The 12,617-nt window shown below is 39.8% G+C and overlaps 1 protein-coding gene across 2 annotated transcripts in view; it reads right to left on the bottom strand.

The window, feature by feature from the left end:
- Positions 1–12,617, bottom strand: part of mak (male germ cell-associated kinase) — a 77,827-nt gene that overhangs the window by 59,515 nt on the left and 5,695 nt on the right. For both annotated transcript variants that reach the window (XR_013886986.1, XM_080192031.1), the window contains exons 2-4: positions 9,696–9,970; positions 8,367–8,421; positions 5,487–5,608 (exon numbers count right to left, since the gene is read on the bottom strand). Coding sequence is in view for 1 of the 2 variants with exons in the window: in XM_080192031.1 (XP_080048157.1) it covers positions 5,487–5,608; positions 8,367–8,421; positions 9,696–9,796 (278 nt within the window). In the remaining variant the exon portion in view is untranslated. The remainder of the gene's footprint in view (positions 1–5,486; positions 5,609–8,366; positions 8,422–9,695; positions 9,971–12,617) is intronic.

Raw genomic sequence — 12,617 nt, 5'->3', positions numbered from 1 at the left:
TCTTGGCTTGGAGCAGACATGTGCGGAGGCTGCACGTTCACCATGTCTGCGTGGGTTTCCTCCGGATGCTCCGGTTTCCTCCCACAGTCCGAAAGATGTGCTGCTTAGGTGTACTGGCCATGCTAAATTCTCATTCTGTGTACCCGAACAGGCACTGGAGTGCGGCAACTATAGGATTTTCACAATAACTTCATTTGTATTAATGTGAGCCTACTACTAAACAAATTTCTTTAAAAGTTTCTTTGTTGTGTTTTCTCATATCTCAAACTCATAACAGTACAATTACAGTTCTCCAATCATACCTTGGAAAAGATCACTCATATTACTAGAGGCCAGGTATGGAAACTGGAACCACTTGATCCATGATAGTTCTACCTGAATACTACACATACTGTTATGCTTCTGGAATTTTACAGCAGATGCTTCCCCAAGTTTAGCATTACTGAAAGTTCCTGTATCAGATGGACTTTGTGTCTTGACCATGTCTTCAATTGTCTGATTTTGAGGTGAATGGCTCTGGGGTCAAAGAACAATCGCCATTCTTTCTCAACTTGATGGATTATATCACATTTAGTCACATGATGCTCATCCTTTCTAGGTGTTGGAACAGGCACTCTATTGGATTGTGGATCAAGCTATAAGCTATTAGAAACAGTCACTAAAAATTAAGGAATCGATTTTCTGCTTTTGATACAATCAGAAAATTGCAGCCAAAATTGCACTTGTTACGTTAAGGTTGGATAAAATTCATCTTCATAATGTCAAACAACCTTTCAATGACAGCGCTATCAGCAAGCATAGTAGAAAATAATTGTTCCTTTTACCCCTCATTCCATTAAAATATACTCCATATATTTAAGAATAGTAACTCGGTGCAGTTTATTTGTAGTTTTCAAATGGGTTTTACCACCAAGATAAACATTTCCATTTGTAACACAAAGTCCACCACGAAAAGTAATTTTAAAAAATTATACTAACAATTTACCAGTTTCATTGATGCATGAGTCATCTTAGTATATTATTTTTGACATGAAAAAGTTTATAAAAATGCACCTACTAGTGTCCATGTTTAGGAAAATAAGCAAAATTTGAATATTCCCAATCTGGGGAACTGCATCTGAATCCATACAAGATTAAGATAAGCTACTGAGGAAGGCAAGGGAGGAGACTGCAGATGCACTTTAATTTTCAAATCCTCTCCAGCCACAGCAGGTGCCAGAGAAAGTTAATATGCTACCATTATCTAAGGGAAATAAGGGGAAAAAAAAACAGGTAATTACAGTCCAGTGAATCTAGCATCAGTGGTAGCTGAAAGAATTCTCAGGGAACAGAATTAATCTCCAATAGGGAGAAGCAAGGATTACTCCAGGATAGCCAGGGAGAGAACATGTTTAACAAATCTGATTGAACTTTGAGGTGACTGTGTGTGTAGACGACTGCAATGCAGTTTTTGTAGTTTACATGGACTTCAATAATATTTCTGACAAGGTCCCACATGGGAGACTGATCAAAGTGGTAAGTGCCCATGGGATCCAAAACTGGCTTACTGACAGAAGGCAGTGCGTGATGACTGATGGTTGGTTTTGTGACTGGAATCCTGTGTGACCAGAGGTGTACCGTAAGGATTGGTGCTGGGTCCCTTGCTGTTTGTAGTGTACATTAATGATCTAGATGTGGATGCGGGGGGTATGATCAGTAACTTTGCAAATTACATAAAAATTGGTGGTGTGGTAAATAGCGAGGAGGAAAGCCTTAGATAACAGGATGACATGGATGAGGTGGTCAGATGGGCAGAAAAGTGGTAAATGGAATTTAACCTCAAAGTGCAAGGTGATGCATTTTGGGAGGACTAACAAGGTAAGGGAATACATAATTAACGGTCAAACACTAGGAAGTACAGAGGACCAAAGAGACCTTGGGGAACATGTCCATACATCACTTATGACAGCAGAACAGGTAGATAAGATGGTAAAGGTGGCATATAGGATACTTGCCTTTAATAGCTGAAGCATAAAAATTAAGAGCAGGGAAGTTATGATGGAGCTGTATAAAGCGTTCTTTAAGGCACAGCTAGAGTACTGTGTGCAGTTCTGATTGCTATACTGCAGGAAGGATGTGATTGCATTGGAAATGGTGCAGAGGAGATTCATAGGGATGTTGTCTCGGCTGGAACATTTCAGCCGTGAAGAGAGGCTGAACAGACTAGGGCTGTTTTCTCTTCAATCAAAGGCGGCCGAGGGGGCACCCCTGATTGAGGTATACAAAATTATGAGGGACACAGATAAGGAAGAAACTTTTCCTTTTAGTAGAGGAAACAATAACCAGGGGTGTAGATTTCAGGTCACAGGCAGAAGATATAGAAAGAATTTGAGGAAAACATTTTCATCCAGGTGGAAAGCTGGAACTCACTGCTTGAATAGGCAGGAACCCTCGCAACATTCAAGAAGCAGTTAGATGAGCACTTGAAACGCCATAGAAAACAAGGCTAAGAAACAAGTGCTGGAAAATGGGATTGGATAGACATGTGCTTGATGCTGGTGCAGTCACAATGGGCCAAAAAGCCTCTTTCTGTGCATAAAACTCTGATTTGAAAATTTGTCTATAGTGCCTGTCCATCTTAGAAAATGACTTCATTTTTTTTTCAAACAACCAAACCAAAGGAGCTCTATAAATCTGACCGCTCCAAAATTTAAGTTACCAACTACAACGTGTTTGGCGGATTTGTTATAAACTAGAGCAAATTAATCCAACTTTGATTGAATCTTTTACTAGATCACAACCTGTGTGGATATAAAAGGGGATCCAGCATTCATAATACTTTTTAAAACAGTGTATAAATTATAAACTATATTCCACGCCAACTTCTCCAGACCCAAGATAGCAGATGACAGTCGAACCAGAAAGTGACCTTTTTTAGTTTAAAAAAACTAAAATACAAAAACACTACTGTGCAATATAAATGGCTGCATTGTTTTCCTAATGGCACAATAAACAATGCTTGCTATGGCAGAAATATTACATAATTGGTCAGAAATTGTAGGACTCAAAATTCAATGCAATAACATAGCTGAAAGGTCAGCTATAGTTCTGGTTGCCATACTGTAAGGAGGATGAGATTGGAATAAATGAAGAAATTAAAATTATATTTGTCTTGTGTAAATAAAATGTATTCAGACATATCTATACTATGAATAGTTCATGTGCAAGAACAAGCACAAGGGTAACTGGCATATTATTGGATGTACAAGTATTATTCTAGAATGCCGATATGAACTGAGTTTAGTGATGGCTTAGCAGTAAACTTTTACAAAAACATACATCCACAGCAGCACAGTGGCAATGGTTAGCACTGCTGCCTCTCAGCACCAGGGATCCAAGTTTAATTCCAGCTTCAGGTGACTGTGTGGAGTTTGCACATTCTCTCCATGTCTGCATGAGTTTTCTCCAGACGCTCCAGTTTCCTCCCACAGTCCAAAGATGGATGGGTTAGGTTGATTGGACACGGTAATTTGTCCCTTAGAGTCAGGGGTGCTAGCAGGGTAAATGTGTGGAGCTAGAGGATTAGGGTTTGGGTGGAGTTGTGATTGGTGCAGACTCGATGGACCAAATGGCTGCCTTCTGCACTGTAGGATTCTATGATTCAATTCAGAGACAATTTTTGTCCCCATCAAGAAAAAGAATCACTGCTGAGAAATGGAATACTAATCCTTATTAACATGGTACCAACATGGGTTTCTGGTTTGCAATCAAGAGTAGAAACCCAGGCTATTTTTGCCAAAGTGGCGTGAGAGCCCTTCGTCTCACTCTGACTTAAATCAATTAACTCAGCACAGACTTGGAAATCTAAGGTAGGAACTTTGAATCAGTTACTTACTGGAAGAACTGGAGTGTTCATGACCTGTTGTTCACTTGGAGTAGGACGAAGACTACTCAAACTCATTCACATAAAAAGACGTATAACAAACCATTTTCATTTGGTCTGCTGCAATGATTTATTTAGCCATTAGCATACAACTAACTCTGGAGTCTCCCACCAGTTTACTCGGTTTCTCATCTCAAGACTTCCAATCAGCACATCAACTGAAAACACAACATCAAATTCTATATTTTGGGCTGACAGCACACAACTCTACTCACCACCAGTTCTATCCAACTCTCTCCACTGCCTCTGATTGTCAACTGGTTAACTGACATGAAATATTGGATGAGAAGTTTCTTTTAGTCACTGCTGCAAATGTAATTCCTTCATCATGACTGCATGACACTTCCTTAGTTATGTTTTATTGCTGAACCAGAATGTTCACAATTATTGCCCTATTTGACTAAAAGCCAAGCTTGCCACTCCATATCCTCTCAATCAAGACCACTAACTTCCATCTCCACCCAGCAGCTGCAGACTCACTCATCCATGTTTTGTTTTTAAATTTCAAACTCATCTAATTATCTCTTGGCCAGCCTTCCATCCTACATAAACTTCAGTTCATCCAAAACTCTGTTGCCCATAACTAAATTGTACAATCCAGTTCATCCATTACCCTTGCTTGCTAATCTACATTGAGACATTGCTGGACCAATAATCAATGTTAAAATTTTCATTCTTATTTTCAAATCTTTCCAGGGCCTTGCCCCTTCTCAACTTTGTAACCTCATCCAATACTAACTGACATGTCTGCTCAATTCTGACCTATTCAGCATCCCAATTTCCATTAACCCAACACTGGCAGTTGTGTTTTCACATGTCTAGCTCTCAAGCTCTTCAATTTCCTCTATAAACTTCTCAAACATATGAACAGTAGACCATTCAGCCCCTTGAACCTGCTCTGCCATTTGATAAAATTGTAGCTGATCATGCAGCCTCAGCTCTACTTTTCCTAACTACATCATTTAATCTTTCATGTCAATCAAGAATCTAACTCTGCCTTAAAAAAAATTAACTTCTCCTGTCTCTATTGGTCTCAGAAGAATATACTTTCAAATGCCTTAAAATTCACTTCTTTCAACCAAGCTTTTGATTACCAGTCCTAATACTCATATGACTCAGCATCAATCTTTTGTTCAATAACATTCATAGTTATGTTAATGTAGGAAAACCACAAGTGCCACTCATTAATATGGTGAAGTGGCTTTGAAACCCATGTCACAAGGTATGCTAACCCACTAGGTTTTGTATATCTTCAAATCTTTTGGCAAAGAACCTTGTACTACCTCTGTGCTAGTAACAGTCGTATTTAGTTGTGCTGAAACTAGCAATTACTACTGGTGCATACAAAATATAAATGTTGCACTTTTACCCTGGCAAAGTTTAGTTTGCCTTTTCAGTAAACTTGTTTTACAAGAAATAGTAACATTTCCTCCTCTCATGTGAAGTTTCAGCTATTCAGCATTTTTGACAATGTATCCCTCCCCATTTGCAGTTTTTACAATTTTATTCAACGCACACTACGAACAAATTTAATAATAAAGCAACATTATTAAACATGTATTACCTGTCTTTCATCAGCTGGTAGAGATTTTCCTTCATATATTCAAACACAAAATAAAGATGATCATTTTCCCTTACAACTTCTTTCAGCTTGATTACGTTTGCATGGTTTAATTTCTTCAGTGACTAGAATAAGATTTAAGCAAAATTAATGTTTAAATTCTAGTCAGGACAGAATGACAACCTAAGATTGAAGAAGCAAAGACGGAGGTGAGCAGTTAAGATTCAAGCAAGGCTGAAGACATTGAGGCACTGCTCATCTTAATGCCACAGCCTAATTTACATTATTTGGTGAAAACAGATACACAACAAACTGGCCGGATTGAAATCCAAGGAGATAGCCCTCTCAACCAATGAGGAAAGGAGAAAAGTCTCAGAGTAGTTGGGAAGTTAAGGAAAAGTTAGCAACAATTGAACTACAATCAAGAGGAGAAGCACTCTCTCTCAGGGCCACAATCAGAGTTAGAAAGGTTTCCTCGTGAGGCCTTTGGGATCACTCCTCCCAATGGCCTATGAGGAGCTTAAAAACAGGCCAAGCAGCAAGGCTTACCTATGGCTCTTCTGCCCAACTGCACCTAACATCATCGTTCAACTACCAGGTTTCACACCTTGCAGACTCCCTGACTCAGTGTTAGTTTGTAGTACCAATGGTCGAGTTGCAACTTTTGATGATTAAGTAGCAATAAGATAAGACCATAAGACACGGAAGTAGAATTAAGCCATTCAGCCATCAAGTTTGATCCACCATTCAATCATAGCTGGTAAGTTGTTCTCAACCCCATTCTCCTGCCTTTTCATTTAACCTTTGATCCCCTTACCAATCAAGAATCTTTCTTTGTTTAAATACACTCAATGATTTGGCCTCCTCCATAGCCTTTGTGGCCAAAGATTCCATAGATTCACCACCGTGATTGAAGAAATTCCTCATCATCTTGGTTCTAAAGGGCCGATCCTTTACTCTGAGGCTGTCAGCTTGGATCCTAGTCTCTGTTACTAACGGAAACATCTTCCCCGCATCCACTCTATCCAAGTTTTTCAATATTATGTAAGTTTAAATGAGAACCTCCTAATCTTTCTAAATTCTATTGAATAAAGACTCAGAGTCCTCAAACACTCCTCATACACCAAGCTTTTCATTCCCTAGATCATTCTTGCGAATCTCTTCTGGACCCTCTCCAAGGCCAGATATCCTTCTTTAGATACGGGGCCCAAAATTGCTCAGAATATTCCAAATGTGGTCTGGCCAAAGCCTTATAGAGCTTCAGCAATAATCCCTGCTTTTATACTCTAGCCCTCTCGAAATGAATGTTAACATGCATCTGCCATCCTAACTACCAACTCACCCTGCAATTTAACCTTAAAAGAATCCTGAACTAGGACTCCCAAGTCCCTTTGCACTTCCGATTTCTGAATTCTTTCACCATCTATAAACAGTCTACGCCTCTATTCTTCTTACCAAAGTGTATAACCTCATACTTCTCCACACTGTATTCCATCTGTCACTTCTTTGCCCACTCTAACCTGTCCAAGTCTTTATACAGCCCCTCCACCTCCTCAATATTACCTTTCACAGAATCCAGAGGACTTGATTTGAGATCTCAAAAGTTTAAATATCAGAAAGTTCAGATCTCAATATTCTTTAAGCCTTACAAATCTTTCCACATTCAACAATCCAAATCAAAAGCTGACTAAAAGATTGTGCATTGCTCCTGAACTTAGGCGACACAGCGATTAGCACTGCTGCCTCACAGCGTCAAGGGCCCAGGTTCAATTCCAGTCTCGGATCTGTGCTGAGCTTGCACATTCTCCCCATGTCTGTGTGGGTTTCCTCTGGATGCTACAGTTTCCTCCCACAGTCCAAAGATGTGTAGGTTAAGTGGATTGGCCATGCTAAATTGACCCTAGTGTCAGGGGGATTAACAGAGTAAATATGTGAAGTTACAAGGATAGGACCTGGGTGGGATTGTTGTCGGTGCAGGCTCGATGGGCTAAATTACATCATTTTGCATTATGGGATTTCTACAATCCTTCTAATCATCTTTCTTTGTCCTGCCCCTCAATTCTATGATGTGTTCAGATTATCTGAATATACTGTCTGCTTCTTCTACTCAAAAAGGTACTTTTCAATTTTCTGGCTGCTCTACTAATGGCTATGGCACTCTAGTCAATATGGCTGCACACAAATTCCCTGATCTAGGAGGTGCTAGTTTACAAAAAGGCCAATTTCTTTAACAATTCATTAATTGATCTTGGTCCATTACTTCCCTTTATACTTAGCACCCTTAAACTTACTGTCTCCAAACCAATGAATGTGTTCAGACAGGGTAGAAGTGTCAGCATGAAAGTGGAGGAAGGAGTACAAAAACATACTTTGAACTGGGAGGGAGGGACAATAGCATAAAAACAAAATTCTGTAAACACTCAGCAGGTCCGCAATGAAAGAAATAAAACAATATTTCTGGTCCTCGAGTTGTCCAATGAAAAGTTACAGACCTGAAGTGTTAATTTGGTTTCCCTACACAGGTCCTATCTGACCCAAGTGCTTCCAGCATTTTGGTTTTATTTTAGATTTCCAGCATTCAGAATATTTTCCTTTCAGAAAATGCTGCAAAATTAATCAGAAGAGAAGAGTCTCAAAAGATGGCCTACTCCTGCTCCTATTTCTTATGTTCTTAAGGATGTGTAAAGGGTCAAGAATAACTCTTGGTCGTCTTAAACAGATCCTTAACATTAGCAATAGTATTAATACAGCACTTTTAAGTAAGGCTGGGGGGTGGGGGTGGGGGGTCCCTGCTACCAACTGAAGAAGTGACCAAAAAGGAGAAAGTATTTGAACACAACAGAAACAAAATAAAGACGAGCATTAGTAATGCAATTGGAATACCTTGACTTCTCTGAGATTCATGCATTCATCCCAAGAATAGAACTTCCTCTTCATTCTATGACATAAAAAAACAAATTGAACATGGGACAAACATGTTATACATTTGTTTCTTTTAAAAGGAGAACATGTGATCTTACTATAAGAGAAAATATTGTTGATATTCACATCATTAAAGAGAGGCCTGGTACATATTAGCTATTAGACTTGAGAACATATAATGCAAGCTTATTTATGTGAGAATATTTCACCACTTTTCTTAAAGATAAAAAGTAAACACCAGAAACTGGTTGCTCAAGGGTCTGAAAGTCCTGCGTTCTCCCATTAGCTGCATATTCTTGGGGAAACTGCTACTGGGTAAGTATCGCCTCTCAGTTATTTTAGGTTCTGATTAATTTGGTTACAATTAATTGACTGTCACTTTTTATTTCAAACCAATTAGAGGTAGGGCAACGATCACACTCTTATCAGGACAGAGACTGAAGGAACTGTAACAGCATGTTCTCACTGCGCTTGACGCAGCAAGGCGGCACAATGGTTTGCACTGCTGCCTCACAGCTCCAGAGATCTGTTTGATTCCTGGCTTGGGTCATTGCCTGTGCGGAGTTTGCACATTCTCCCATGTCCAGTTGCTCCAGTTTCCTTCCATAGTCCACAGATGTGCGGGTTAGGTTGTGTGGCCATGATAAATTGCACTCAAGTATCCCTGGATGCATAGGTTAGAGGATAAATATGTGGGGTTATGGGGATAGGGCTGGATTGTGATCAGTGCAGACTCAATGGGCTGAATGGCCTCCTTCTGCACAGTAGGGATTCTATGATCTGTGATTGAAAAGCTGTATTTTGGTGTCATGGGTGGGTGGTTAGGTATTTAGGACAAGAAGCCCAATTTCAGCCTGTCATTTTATTTTGAAATTGCTTTTTAATGCAACAATGTTAGAGGGTGGAACATTGGTATATGCACTGATCAGAAGTTCCTATTTAAATAATATTGGTTGTACAGAAAAGGGGCTCTGCACAAGTCTGCCCCTTGCTGGCTGAAGAATTGTGAACGAAATTGAAAAATAATTACAACTTCAATGGGAGAAAGTTTTGCTATAACACTTCAATTAGATAGTAAATAGACTCAGGGTCTAACCTTCAAGGAGAAAGTCTCATTTACTTTCTTCTGCTGTCAGATAGTCTTCAAACATAAGCCAATGTGAAAAGGAAATCAGTGTACATGGAAACATGATTTGCAGTGCAACAAAATCAATAGCCAAAGAGAAAAATGCCCTTGAAATCTAGGTGAGTTAATGGCATATATACTTATGTTATTTAAAAATTACTTACTTTTTAATGGCAACTAGCTCTCCTGAATCTATACTTCTTCCCATGAGAACAGAGCCATATGTTCCATCCCCAAGTTGTTTCATAGTGGTGTAACGATTCATGCCAATGCAGAGACTCTACACTTGCAGCAGAGTTTGAAATGTGCCGAAGTTTCCTCACTCAGTGGCAAGAAATTTTTTAGACAGAATCTTCTGTTGGTGCAGCAACATATGATGTAGCCATTCGCATCTAGGTCTATACCAGTTACGACAGGCATATTTTGGAAATGATGTTACCTGCAGATGGATTTTTTAAAAAATTAGAGATGATATTTAAACAAAAACATTCCAGTGGCTATTGCAAAGCTTCTATGTAGGAGAACACTTAACCTTAAGGTAATTTTTAACATCTTTTCTGTGAAATTCTGTACTGAAAGTAATATTGTCTTGCCAGGACCACTATCCTTTGAACACAACATTAAATCACGATCTTGTCTGCCTATTCAAGCAGGTTTTAAGATTCATTGGACTTGAGAGTAGAGAACTCTGGCCAACATTGTTCCTTCCAGAAATTTCAACTAATTCATCATACATGAAGTGTTGTCATACTTTTGAAGTATATGACATGGCCTCAGCCACTCTTAAATACAGCTAACGTAATAGGTTAAAAAGGGAGATAATCAATTTATAAACTTCAATGTTTTGGTGAGAACCATAAGGAACAATTAACATGCAATGCAGCAGGTTCTTTACAAAAAGGGAAGCTATGGGCAAGATGTTATTTGCATAAGTGCGCAAATATACTGGAACCGCGGGAATTTGCCTCCACACCATGGGGGCAATTTTCCCACCTCATTGTGTCGGTGCCCCCCCACACCTGTGCCACCTGCTCTGTGCACAGCAACAACCTCCCGTTCGCATGGCAACACAACCCAATGCATGCAAACTCCCTATTTGCATGAACGATGATACCACTGCCAACCCCCTACATCATGTGACCACAGCCCAGGTGCCCCCCCCCCCCCACCACCACCCCCTCCCCCAGGCGCCACCATCCCCTCTCCACATCCGCACTGCGTATTCCCCCATACCCATACACACGGCCCCCACTACACCCCCATAATGACGCCCCCCCCCAATACTCCCCCTTCCCACCTGCACGATATCCACCGCAAACCACATACGCGAACAGTGCACCTCCCTCATCCTGCACGTAACATGGTCACCCCCATATGCAGCATGACAAGAACACCCTCACTGTGCGCACAATAACCCCCCCCCCAAACCACATGCACATGGTGATGCCCCTCCCCCACCCATGTGCACACAACAATTCCATTTGAGTCTAAAGCATACAAAAGCCACATGGAGAAACATCAGCTATATGTAACTGCATATTCAGGTACAAGCACTGCACATATACAGGCGTAAGTTTTGTCCTGTTGTCTGATTTTTACCACTTACGTGATAGCATTGTACCACCTAAAGAAACCAAAGGGGTACAATACATATCTCAATGTGTGTAAACACAAAAATAACAAAAGAGAAAGAACAGCATTGTACTACTACATTTCTTCATCCTACTACAGAAAGAGAAAGTTCTGCCATGCCATAAACCCTGTGCTTCGTACTGCCTTTATTGCACATTTTAAAAAAATCTGCGGAGCTTCAGTCACCAGACTTGCAATATCACTGAATTTTAATTAACTGCAAGGCATTTACTATCTGAAATAAATTTGTAATTCCTATAAAAGCATGGCATCGCACTATAGCTCCACTGTTCTTCTACTGTGTGTAAACACAGAACAAAATATCCTGCTTACTGTATAACCTATAAGTGATTACGTTCAGCTTTGGTCAAGATGACCTAAACCTAATCCTCTAAGGTATAATCAGATAACTTAGTCCACGTGACAGGAGGCATTAATCTACCAACATTATTCTTCTAAATTTCTTGATGTTCTACATTCGGCTAATACTACAAATTGTTGCACTCTAATTGCAATGTACAGCATATACTTAACACTTTGGAAAATGTCAGTTGCAAATTCATCAACACAGTTGTGCAGTTACTTTACACACAACAAAAGGAAAACATCTACTTTTGAAATTATAGACTGAAGTGTTTTATGTCCAACAAAATCTGTTAGGTAAATCCCCGACAGAACAATTTATTTCACTGGTCAGATAGGTTTAGGTGTGACTAGAACATTAAATTTCATTCTCTACTTTAATTCCAATGTTCGATTCCTTGCTCAAGTCTGGATCACCTTCATTCTTCTTGTTGGACTCCTGGGTTCCACTCTCTGCAAAGTCTATTTCACTTAGGACACTACTATCCATGCCTTATATCATTGTACCATTATCCAAAACAACAAATTATGTTGCATAGAAAACTGTGAAAAATGTCCCTTTCTATAGGAAACAGTTCTTCTATACAATGATAAATGGTCTTGGAATGACCACTGGTACTTCACATCAAGATTCATTCAGCTATTCTAATCATAGAATTTCTACAATGCAGAAAGAGGCTATTCTGTCCAACTGGTCTGCACCACCTCTATCTGAGTGCATCTCACCTAGGCTCTTTCCCCACCCTATCCACCTAAACGGGCATTTATCATGGCTAATCTATCTAACTTACCCATCTAAGGGGTAACTTAGCACGAACAATCCACCAAACCTGCACATTTTTGGTCTGTGGGAGAAAACAAAGCACCCAAAGGAAAGCCATGCAAACACAGGGAGTACAAACTCCACATGGTCACCCAAGGCCCAAGATGAACATGGGCTCCTGGCACTATGAGGCAACAGTGTTAACCACTATGACACCATGCTGCCCTAAACAGTAGTAAAATAACAATTCCAGAACAAAGAAAAGGCTAGGACAAGAGGTTGCATGTTAAATAATATGCAAAATACAGATCAGATTACATTACGAAAT

Source organism: Carcharhinus amblyrhynchos, chromosome 7 (assembly GCF_965287045.1).
Source record: "Carcharhinus amblyrhynchos chromosome 7, sCarAmb.v2.hapA, whole genome shotgun sequence".
NCBI classification, from domain to species: Eukaryota; Metazoa; Chordata; class Chondrichthyes; order Carcharhiniformes; family Carcharhinidae; genus Carcharhinus; species Carcharhinus amblyrhynchos.
This window is presented reverse-complemented; position numbering and strand designations above follow the sequence as displayed.